General features: G+C 36.9%; 1 protein-coding gene across 1 annotated transcript in view; it reads left to right on the top strand.

The window, feature by feature from the left end:
- The window catches only part of LOC139713603 (major facilitator superfamily domain-containing protein 4A-like), a 97,220-nt gene that overhangs the window by 48,857 nt on the left and 35,882 nt on the right, over window positions 1-12,481 (top strand). The window contains exon 4 of the mRNA XM_071625310.1: window positions 6,374-6,491. Within this exon, the coding sequence (XP_071481411.1) occupies window positions 6,374-6,491 (118 nt within the window). The remainder of the gene's footprint in view (window positions 1-6,373; window positions 6,492-12,481) is intronic.

Genomic DNA, 12,481 nt, shown 5'->3' on the forward strand with positions numbered 1-12,481 from the left:
AGCATGTATTTGTTTAGCCAACTTTGCCATTATGATTTACTTCATAGGCTGATTATGATTGTATGACATTTTATGATAGGTAAATGGATTGCAACCACCTTGGTGTGTTAGCAGCTTGAAAGATGCCCATGAACAAAGCATGAAAAATGACCAACTGGCACAAATTATTCATCATACTGTCCAATGGCTGTGCTGTGATATGCACAGTCTGTGTAAATAAAGATTCACATATTGAAAACTTTTGCCCTAATTCACGCAGAAAATCCGAGGTAGCAGACGCTGGCGAAAGTGAGTGCGTGTAGGGTGCGTGGCTAGTCAACACGTTACAATTGGGGTGGCAGCACCATGCGTGGAGGGACATCATGTCCACATAATTTCACGCGTAGTGTGTTGTGTGTGTAGGCGACAGAAATCGGGTTAAATCTACGGTTGAGATATAGTCTAGGACCTTATCATTCCTTGACAACATTATTACAGTTGATTATCTGTGTACAACATGTGTATACATGCGCCCGATTGCAGACAGCAGGTGGCAAGCGACCGTTGCAACTACTTACATTATTACCACCTCCGAAGGAAATGCACCAGTCCGACTAGAGCCATCATCGAAAAATGAGACGGAATGTGGAATATATTTGGTTGTCTCTGCTTACAAACTTAACAGTTATGTTGTTATAAGGCTGCTATGTATCTAGATAATGTCTCACATACAAAATTATCTGGAAATTAGATTGAAAATAATATATGGCGAGAAACGAAAGCTTGAAATCACAGGAATTCACACTGCTGACGACAGCAGACAGTGAAGGTCAATGGCTCAAATTTTCGTTGGTAGTCTCATCACGTGATAGTTCTGTATAGATTGTACACGTTTCCTATGACAGCAATTGTGACTGGGTAGTCTAGCTTTACTGCAAAAGTGTGTCAGGACTGCTCAACCAATGAACAAGATTCTTATATCACAAAGATGGGCAGAATCTCTACTTTCTGTAATCGTCCGCCCCAAGTTCGTGCGACCTTCCGTTCCCGAGATATCTTGTGTGGAAGAATTGCAAGATGGCAAAATATGCTCAAATTCGTCAAATTTGGACTGTTCGCCATAGACAAATCTACTCATAAGGTACTTTTCTTATCAAAAGTGCGTCACTGCTACAAATGTTACAATAATGATGTATACACATAAATAATCCCCAAAGTGTCCACTTTCAGATTGCGGGCACCCCAAGTTTGCTACTTTAATAGTTCAAAATTTATGGCAGATTTTGTGGAAAGATGCATCGATTTTTAAGCTATTTTACGTGTTGAAGCGTTCGCGCGGAAGCGCGGTTTCGCAGATGACCGAAAGTTTTCAATATGGAGAAAAAAAAATGAGAAAGAATGTGCCACTTGAGGCTTTAGTGTTGCAAAACAACATTTGTCAAATGTTGAAGGCATTTCTTCATTTCTTCATTGCCATGGTAATTGTGCATTATAACCCTCAGAGCTCACATCAGGAAAAAGCCTTTAAGATTGACATTTATCTCCAGTTTTACATGATTCTGAAGAAGTTTGGCACAAATGGTACCTGTGACACAAAGTAGTGCAGTAGAGTTTTTAAGAGTACTGGAAGTCCCTTGCCATGTGTATTAAATAATCCCCATATCAAGAAAATGCCTTTGCAGATGGAACTTTTTTCCAGTTTTTTTAAAGTGATTTTAAATCAAATTTGGTACACATGTTTAATTTGATGAAAAGTTGTGCAGAACAAATTTGCAACAGTAGTGGAATGTACATTGCCATGGCAACAGTGCACTATGGCCTCAAATGGAGAAGAAGCCTTGCAGAATGAAATTCTTCTGTGCTTTGATAGTGATTGAGAAAAAATTTGACACATATGATTTATGATGCATTCATATTGCGGGGAATGTGCTGGGAGAGGGTGTGGGAGGCGGATAGGCCCCCTCCCATAGGAAGGAGATCAAAAGTTGTGCAAGACATATTTTTCAAGAGTAGTGGAAACTATGTTGCCATGGTAACAGCACATTATGCTCTTAAAATCAGGGAAAAGGAGTTGATTGAATTCATCCAGTTTTGAAGCAATTCAAGAGAAATTTGGCACTCATGTGATGTAATGTAAAGATGTGTAAAAGCCTGAGATTCACAGCTTCAGCTGCATTAGAACTGACAAGTCAGTTGTTCCAGACACAAAAATTTTTTCTGTCTTACCCAAGATCTGCAAACCTAGTGTGGCGAGTTGCATTGTGGGATTTAAAAGAATTGATTTTCTCTTTGCATGCTGTTCACACACGTCACAAGAGTTCCAGAAAAAAAAAATCAAGCTGGATTGATGTTCATATTACATAGAGAGTCATGAAAGTTCATGATTATTTTTTGTCTCCACACAGAGGAATTAACAGTTTTGGCATTGTGTTGCAAGAAAAAAAACAGTTTCAGAGTCTATTAATTTTGAATGTGTGTAAATGCTGCTGTTGTTGAAATCCTCTCATAGACAAACAGGGGCATTGTCTGGAATTCTGAAGAATTGAAGCCTTTCAATGTTGTGCAGGAATGACCATATTGAAGTTCTTGGATATAATAATATAGATATGATGGTTATGAGAAAATATAGAATTAAACATATTTTCATTTTTCTTGCATGATGAAATAACCAAGGGCTGTGCTATCCATAAGTTAATCTTTTTCACCATCTCTCCCACTATATATTCTTAAACTTGATCTATGCCGAGATATGTCATCATTAGAGCACATATTTGACATCATTGATCTGAGTGGTTCCCCAATTTTTAAAGCAGAATGAAAATGTAAATACAAATTTTGCCATGTTTCAGCTTTTTTTATGGAGTAAAAGCCATGCAGCCACATGTGTGCCATGATCACATCATGCAAGGCAGTTTGAGTTTTCAAGATGCCCGTGGCCGTAACTTTAACTTTCAAATGAAGGCTTCATCACAAAACGAGTCTCTCCCTTTTTTAATACCTCAATGTCTTTGAGTGCCATATTTCCATAAGCCATCTCCTCAGGTCTCTGTCCAATATAAGAATACAGTGTGAGCTATCTCTGGGTTTCATGGAAATGATATCCATACCTCATGACATAAAGATGAATCAATAGTGAAGTGTCATGCATGGAGGCACATATGAAATTGTATACTGTTGATGAATTTTACAGCAATCGCATCAGCCTGGTAGTCTGTGCATCTCCTGGTGTCCCTGTCTTTTATTTTTTCTACCATGAATGATCTCGCATATCTTATACGTTGTTATGATAAAGTTATCAGTCTTCGCTGATCAACAATGTATAATACACCTTTTATGAACACATTATTACTTAATACCCATACTGTCATATGTAATGCAGTGTAAATATAGAATCAAATTAGCTGTGAGTAAATTTTTGCCATATACTTTGTGAATGTGTTACCATTGCAACAACTTGATGCCATACTGATGTGCAGTAATGTACAGCAACAAACCAATGAAGTCAGAACACAGGGGAAAATTTTCATTGGCTGTATTTGTTTCTTTATTTAAGCAAAAACTCTCTCAATACATCATGTGTAACACGTTGGAAATGAAATGGGAATACACAAAAAGATACAACGGGTCTCAGTCATAGCCACTCTTTGATGTCCATAAAGTTCATAAATCCAATCGATGATTTACAGTGTCATCTGTGTGATTTGGCTCAAATGTTCACTTGAAGTTGTGCCACTGTGAATCCTGCAATTGTAATTTTCCTGTATGTAAGCTGCACATGAGTGCACTGACATGAAGAAAAAAAAGCACTTCGTCTATTGTCTTCCTATGAGGGAGTGTGCTGAAATATGGAAAAACTCAGATTTTTCTAATCAAGCTGTATTGGACATCATGGTGTCACATTTCAAGATAAGAGCGTGTTCAAGAAGCAGGCAGAGATATCTCCCATCTAGTCTGCTGCATCGCCACTCCATCTTTATCAAATTTCAGGAGTGAGAAATGTTTGTCAAGAGATTCTCTTACAGCCAAATGTAAGATGAATTCAGTCTCAGCACTGTCTCTATCTTGTCTTTCTCTCCAGTCAGTCTGATGGATACTGCTTGGTTTCTAGCTTCCTTTGCCTTGGTTGAAAGGATATTGCCAGACAAATTATTCATAAATGTGTGGGTTTTTGTTTGTTTGTTTTGTTTTGTTTTATTTTGTTTTGTTTTGTTTTGTTTTGTTTTGTTTTGTTTTATTGTGTTGTGTTCACAGTTGCTAACATTGTTGCACCTCGAATCCATATGTAAAAGTTATGTATGTATCATGTTTCATGTGTTCAAACAAGGCAGTGAGATTTGAGTCAAATTCGCAGGGAGAAAATGAAGGCTTAAAGTTTTATTGTTCACAGAACTTGTACCAGACATAATAACACTTGCTAGTTGGATGTAATGATGTCATTACTCTTCATTAGATTAAAAGAGAAGGAATTACATTCTTACAGTGAATTGTTATGGTGTTTCTATGTTACATGTAAAGGAAGAGATGAGATTTTCCCACACTTTGTTTAACTGAGATTAGGTTTGCTTTCCACATGTGAATGATGTTTTACTGATTTAAGTTGACACATAGCCCATTCAGATATGGAAGGATTTTTCTTTTTATGGTTTTTTTTTATATGTTTAATTTAAAAACATATTTTATGCTCATTGTATAACACTTAATTAGTCTGAAGACACACTATAATCATGTTCCTCCCAAACACAACTGTAAGATATGTAACCAGGTAAAGTCACGAGATTTATGTCAGTGTCTGAACACTCCATAAAGAGGCCTACATGCAATTCTGAATGTCCATTCTGCTTTAGAGGTGGATAAAACCAAAGTTTGAACTGGTCAATGTGCAAATATTGCCAATCTGAAAAGAAAAAAAAAAGTTGGGACTTTAATATCAAAGACATACCAACTATCCTACCTGTACCATAACTGTAGCTGCTTGTGAATCCTTTATAAAATGCAACTCATCAAGAGGCTGGACTATAGAGAAGTACACACATAGGGATTGTAATTCTTCATTTTGGAGTAGATTCAGTTATCATTTGCAACATGTGAGTGATAAATTTGTCATCTTCTATAAGTATGAATATGCCTGCTATTGTGCTGTATCCGTTGAAATTAAATTGCATTGATTGCAATGTTAGGAGCAATATTAAACAACAAAGCGAACAAGGTTGGTTGTCCTCACAAACAATCTCGACAACAGTAAACATGTGATATTCCTCTCCACAATGTGTTCCTCCAGAGAGACCATGAACATTTTGTTGTTTTAGTTTCATGATATTACAGCTGCTGCAAAATAAGGGGGCAGGGAATTCTTTACACCAGTGAGTTGGGAAACCTTCCCACACTTGCTTCTGAGCAGTGCCCATTGGCTTCAGTATGAATCTGCCAATCTGTTGTTCTAAAGCACATAATTTGTAGATGGTGAGCTCAATGTTTTAAGCTGTGACTGATCCATGTTGCATCAGTCTTACGTGAGATTCGAGCACCATAGAGAATATAAATACAGTATCAGACAACATAGTATGCAAGAGCTATAAAGGGATGATTTGATATGACAAAGGTCAGTTAATTTCCACTTAATTTCAGGATGCCAGAGTTTCTAGCTCATTGAATGAGATCCAAAGCCAAAATGAGGATGTTTTATCAATTAACAAATAAAATAAGATGAAGCACTTGGCAATGCACAAATGTGTTCATTTTGGCCATGGAAATTTGACTTTGGTTTGTCACTTTACTTAATGTCATGAAAGATTAAATTTTCTTCAAAACTTTCAATATCAGTAACAATTCATAACAAGCAGGCTTTTGCTTTTATTGCTTTTATCATATAAACAATTGGTATGTTTGTTACTCGCTGAAGCTCATTTGCATTTGTTTTCAAAGATTCCTACATGACTAAAAAAAAACCCAACTTCAAGCTTAATGAATATGGCATAAACATTCTTCTGAAAGGTTTAAAGACCTCTCCTTCAAATCGTTTGTGTGTGTGTGTGTGTGTGTATGTTTGTGTTTGCATTTATTTGGTGGTTGTTGAGGGTAGTGTCTTTAATTTATTACTGTTAATACCCACCAGCTACATGTATACACTCCTTCAATGCAAGTGCTATATATTGATGGTGCTCTCTGTTCTGTGGTGTTTTGAGGATTTTATTATCTCTGTTTATTTTCAACCCTCTTTTAGTGATGAATCTCATTTTCACTTTAAAATCTTTACATGGGTGGTGCTGAATAGAGGTATGCCTAGCTCAAGCATTGCTTATTCCAACACAAGACCTCTTTGTATGAAACAGTTTATAGCTTATTTCTTTTCCATTTTTTTTCATGTTTATTTTTTATTTTTTTGTTGTTGTTGTAGATTCCCATTGTCATGCTGGTACTTACAGTCAACATTCGTCGCTACTTCTGCAAGCTACCTCATGATCAGCACACTGTAACAATCTTGGATCGGTCTAATTATGAGGATTTAGATGCTGGTAAGTAACTCAGTTTAAGCTAGTACATTATGAAGTGATGACTTCTTTGGTTACAAAGCAGCATTCAACACAATAGATTGTTACTGTGAAGTTCTTGTGTTAGAAATGTACCATATTTCAGTTCTTGAAAAGCAGCTTTGGAACGCCATATAGATTGCCAGAATAAGGTAGATATATTTCAAAGAAACTCCTAAAATTCTGATTTGAAAAATTGTGGCAACATCACCAAAAAACAACAACAAAATGCATCTTATATGCAGGATTATTCTGTAAATACTTTGTTTGGTCTTACTTAGTGAGATTTCTTTATCAGTTTGTTTTTTCATTAGTGAGTAAATTTGCAAATGGCAGGACCCCATACACATTTCCATGTGTGTTTAGCTTTGATGATTATGCGATTATCATATGCACACAAGTAGGATTCTCGATAAATAAACACAAAATGCGAAAGACATCATGCAATGAGAACTGCTTACTGTTGGAGTTAATTGCTGTTGTTGTAGTTTTGTTTTGTTTACTATGCAGTTCACATAACATACTCTTATAAGCAAAAAGGACAAATTTGAAGGACAGATACAAAGAGTAACTCGATATCTTGATGAGATCTTTATTGCGCAACCAGATAACCGTGCTGCCTGACATAATATGCACAGCACATCAATGTACTTCTGCCAAATGATATAACATTTAGATATAGCATTGCAACATTACAACACTCATATTTTGTAAATTATAGACATGAGAATAGATATTTGCATGCATACATACATGCATAATTACACAAGTACATTCTTGCATACACATATATTTCTTATACCAAGCTACAACAACAACAAAAAAAGCAAACTCAGATTTGATAGATCTTATTTCTGGGAATGATAGTTGTCATATTTGGTATCATCTTAAAGCTGTATATGGTTTTCTATTTGACAGTACTATATTTGATATGTTTTGTCAAAGGGGTAGTGTGCATGGTAAGTAAACTTGGAGTGGGATTGGCAGAGAAGAGTTGCAAAATTGACTTGATTGTTATAAATTATGTAGTGTTTTATTTTGCTTGTTAATCTGAGTGAATGACATCCTTTCAAATGAGCCACAAATGCAAAATCATGGCATTGAAAAAACAAACAAACAGCAAATGCATGACAAATCTACAATCTTACTGTAGACACAAACAACAAACAAGCAAACAAATAAACTCTTAATCACATTTGCAGAAGACAAACAGAATTAGAGTAATGACGGGATATTGATGGTCGTTTTTTTATCAAACTGTTCAGTTGTGGTTGTAACCCCCAAAGGCATTGACAACAGCCTGAAACCCCCTCCATATATATTATTAACCAATGATCTCACTCACTGTTGTGGGATAGCATCCTATTCTTCAACTAGGAGCTTGCAGAGATGGTTATAGTGTGGTCTGGTAAGTGATATGCCTTCGCACAGCTTGGCAAAGTTCATCCCACAGATGCTTTGTAGGGATATGATCTGGGCTGTTTGCAGGCCATTCTCTCTAGTCAACTTCTTCCTCCTCAAGGAACGTGTTAACCTGTTGACATCTAGTCCCAAGCATACTCGAGCAGGTGTCTATGGAAATTGTGTATTATAACAAAATCAGCCCATCCTCAATGGGTTAATGATCCTTGCTCTGTGGGGCTGGACATTGCCATCCTGTAGCACAGCATTCGGCCTTATGGTGGAACAGGGAGGTGGGAAATGTCTCTTCCCACCTCCCTGGTTGGAAGTAGAACAGCAAATACCTCGTAACATATTTTCGTGCATGCACATTTGCAGCATGCAGCCTGTTTCAGATGGTTTTTAAAAAAAATGGCCTATATTTCCCTCACTGGTCATTTTCAGTCCCTTAGCAAATTCAGCCTAATGAATCTGTCTTCCTCATTTATTTGAACAATGAGAATGTCCATGGAGATACCACTATATCATTAATACAAGAAATAAAAGCATCTTTGTGTAACTGTCTTAGAATGACTTTGAATTCTTGATATACCCCCCCCCCCTTCCAGCTAGTAATCAACTTTTAATGTGCCATGTTCGCAATCCCATTTCCATTGACAACTTACCAAGTTTGCATATTTTGCTTAATCATGCAACCCCGCCCAAACTGACTGATAAATTGCAGAGTACAATAAAACTTCACTCAGATAACTTGTGTGCAGTTATTGAATGGGGTTAGCTTTGTTTCATAGGGGTTCTTTAAGTAAATTCTTATTTACTGTCGCAGTTGTGCCTGCCAGAATCATGCCTCCCTGATCTGGACAATAATGTAGCTACTGACTACTTGCAATCAAAGTAATCACAGCTTTGTAGTAGGATTTATATCACAGGAATGATTGAATTTTTCTCTATAACTTTACTCACTGGATTTCTAGCAGAATTGCCTCGTATAAAAGTTACATGGCATTTTAAAACAATATTTTCAAAAAGTGCTCATACTTTGCTTTCTGAGAATAATGTGGCCCACATGGGGGATAGCCCTTTGGCACACAGAGTTGACCAAAAAAAAACAATGATCCCTCATTTGCATGATGTCTTTTGAAAGTTCTGATTTAGGAGGTGAAAGATTATGAAACTGAATTCAAATCATCAATTTGTCAGAATATTGTCAAGTATACCCTAGCCAAACATTTTCTTTTGACCCTTTTGCACTTTTATGATGTCTGCACATCACAGCCCACTGAACAAATCTTGAAGTATGTGTTTCATTTTGAAAAGGAATTGTCCAACTCCAAAAATGGTAGTCAGTTTAACTTATGCATTGTCCTTATTTTAAAGAAATGCAAATAATCACAGTAAAAATTCCTTTTTTGTTGGGTATATATATATATATAAATATATATATGTGTGTGTCTGTGTCTGTGTGTGTATGTGTGTGTGTTTGTGTGTGTGTGTGTGTGTGTGTGTGTGTGTGTGTGTGTGTGCATATCAACTGCTGCAACAGCATATCATTTGCAGGCTAATTCCTCTTCAAATTACAGTCTGAAATGATTAGGAATGGTTTTGATTGAAATACAGTTGTATGTTCATTTCCATTGACCCCCCCCCCCCCCCAAAAAAAAAAAAAAAAAAAAAAATCAAAATTGTGGATATGGAAGCCACTGATAGGTAATTAATTGGTTTCATGCTCAGTAAGCAGTAGTGATCAGTCTCTAGTGCATCCTTGCCTGTGTTGTATATGGTGTTCTTACCTCAGAGGGTTGTTTTATAGCCACTGTTTGGACCACAAATCACAGATGTCATTGCCAGATCATCGCTGCTGTTCATAATTAGCATGTGATCATAGTGAGCAAGCAACCATTGGTTGTCCAACTCAGTGTCAGGTGTGCAGTGATGCTTAATGAAAGTGATGGGCTGATTTAAAGGGACTGTTCCTTTCTGCAGACGTCAGAGAACATTTTTTTTTGTTGCAAGAAAAGCCAGTCGTTTGTTCAGCGTCAGCTAGGGTAGTAGAATAACGATGCTTCAAATTGTACTATTCAGATATGGTTTTGTTGTTTTTAGCTCACCTGAGCCGAAGGCTCAAGTGAGCTAAAACAAACAAGAAAATCTTTGTAACTACGCTCTCTCTGCAAAACAAAAATTTCCTTCACTCTTATGACTCACTTTACTGACTGGAGGCTAATGAATCGTGAATAACACCAAGAGAGAATGAAAGGGAAGTGAGGTCGTGGGTGTTTGTTCAAACATCATTGTGTCACTGCTGTGAACTGGCTTTGGCTCAGTGGTAGTACTACTGCCTGGTGATGATATTAATAATTAATAATAGGTAGTATTTATAGACTTCTGAACAATTTCGATGGGCTTTACAGACTATTAGTAGTACCAAAGTCACTGGATACATCATTTCCAACCAGCACTGACAGTGCTCACTCTCCACTCCATGGGGTGCATTCCAGCCAGTCCCCATTTTACAGCCGAGCACATGCTGATCAACAAATACAAACATTTTCATCCTACGTGGAGTGCATCCCATTGCTGAAGGGCAGATTTGTCAGGCTAATTCATTGAGCGTGAACCCACAAACCCCCATACCATGTTCTTGTGATTCAAAGATGAGTGCTCTTATTCACTCAACCATAACACACCGGTAAGTAGTAGATGATGGTGGATCAAATCCTAGGCAAGTTCCTTCTTTTTTACTTGGTTTACATAATAATACAGATTAAGAAGCACGTGTACAATCTTATTCACAGACAGTATATAACAGCAAAGGAAGAGGAAATCTTTGGAACGACACTCTTTCCACAAAACAAAGGTTCTTTTCACTCTTATGGCTTACCTTATTGACTGGAGAGTAACAATTGACTATGAATATGACCAAGAGAGAATGAAAAGGAAGTGAGGCAGAGTGATTTGTTCAAATATGATGGAGTCCCTGGCGTGAACTGGCGTAAGCTCAGAGTATAGAGCCACTGCCTGGTAAGCAGTACAGGTGATGCGAGTTCAAATCCCAGGCTAATTTCTTCTTTTTCACTTGGTGTTCATACTAAAACAGATCAAGTATGCTCCCTTATTCACAGAGACTAAGAGCAAAACATTGCTTTAATGTATGTGCTATATATACCATAACAATTGAAAAAGTTGATATCATCTTATGTGAGATGGCAAGATTTTATACATTGACTTTCTCTTCAAATGCCAGATATCAAGCAGAAAGTATACACAAAGATTGACAAATGCTACACTACAGTGGTGAATCACATGGAAGCATGGTTGGGTCCCCATTTCCATTGTATTGCTTGAGCCTCTGATCATGCATTTCTTGAAAAAAAACCAACAACAACCAGGTGAACTATGAAGATTTTATAATGGTGTTTCTAAGGTCCTGCATGGTTGTATACTGAGGAGCAGATCTTCTTTGTTATCGTGATATTATGTTTTGGGATCAAGGGAGGTAGAGATTTTATACCTTAACAATTTGTTCTGTAACACTTGTCAAACCACATTCAACTACCATTCAAAAGTCTGGTCAAGTATGTATATTTTATGTAGCAAGATCAATTTTGTCATAAAAGTAAGAGTTCCTTCAATCTGTACAGTAATTCATTTGAGAGAAGTTTAGCAGCATTCCTCTCTTTAGGCAATTGAAAGTGTAGAGGAGAGCAAAAAAGTACTGTTTTAACAGACTAAAGACAGAGTCTCCTGAGTAGGTTTCCATAGCAACCTAGCCATTCACATGTGATCCAACTCAGCAAGAAAATCTTTCCAATAATGAGCATCCTCATCTGCCATTTTTAAATATCTTGATTGTGTAAAACATGAAATACATTGAAGTACAGTCAAACCTGCACCAATGACCACATGGAAATCTCCCACAGAGAAAACGTATAGTCCAACTACCTGCCTATTAAGACAACCAGCAGTTGTCCCTTGGACAGCCATAAACTGTGCACGGTGATGGTGCAATCCTTCAAGTAGCATCAGTCAGCTTGATGGTCTACTCTTTTCTTTTCAAGAAAGTCAAAAAACAACAACAACACAGCAGCCCTTTTTGTCTGCAGCTATCAACTCAAACTGCCCTTTTCAGGACCAGCAAATCCCATGGTCCTTGTCAGGTCTTGTGACACTGAGTGAAAAAAGTTCCCTTTGTGGTGTTGGTATTCATTACATTCATCCAACTCAGCCAATTCTTATATGATGCAAAAAAAGTGAAGAAATGAAAATACTGCAATAATATCAAATTGTTATCATGTAACATGCCAACACACCTAGAAAACTAAATAAAATGAAAGTAAAAGATTGAAACACAGCAAATAACAAGCAATACAGTCAGTATTTGAATGTACTCAATCCCAGAAATCTATGTGATATAGAGTACCGGTACATTTCCTAGCTGGAAAATACTTCTATGTTAACATGCATAACTATAATGGATAGAACAAATGAATGATACAATGGACATGGAATGTTTGTTTTTCTTGTTAATGCAAATGATTTTATGCAGGTGTATACATACGAGTGAATGCAGCAAT

This window comes from Diadema antillarum, unplaced genomic scaffold (genome assembly GCF_040938485.1).
Source record: "Diadema antillarum isolate AM-2024a unplaced genomic scaffold, OU_Dant_1.0 seq00002013_RagTag, whole genome shotgun sequence".
Lineage (NCBI taxonomy): Eukaryota > Metazoa > Echinodermata > Echinoidea > Diadematoida > Diadematidae > Diadema > Diadema antillarum.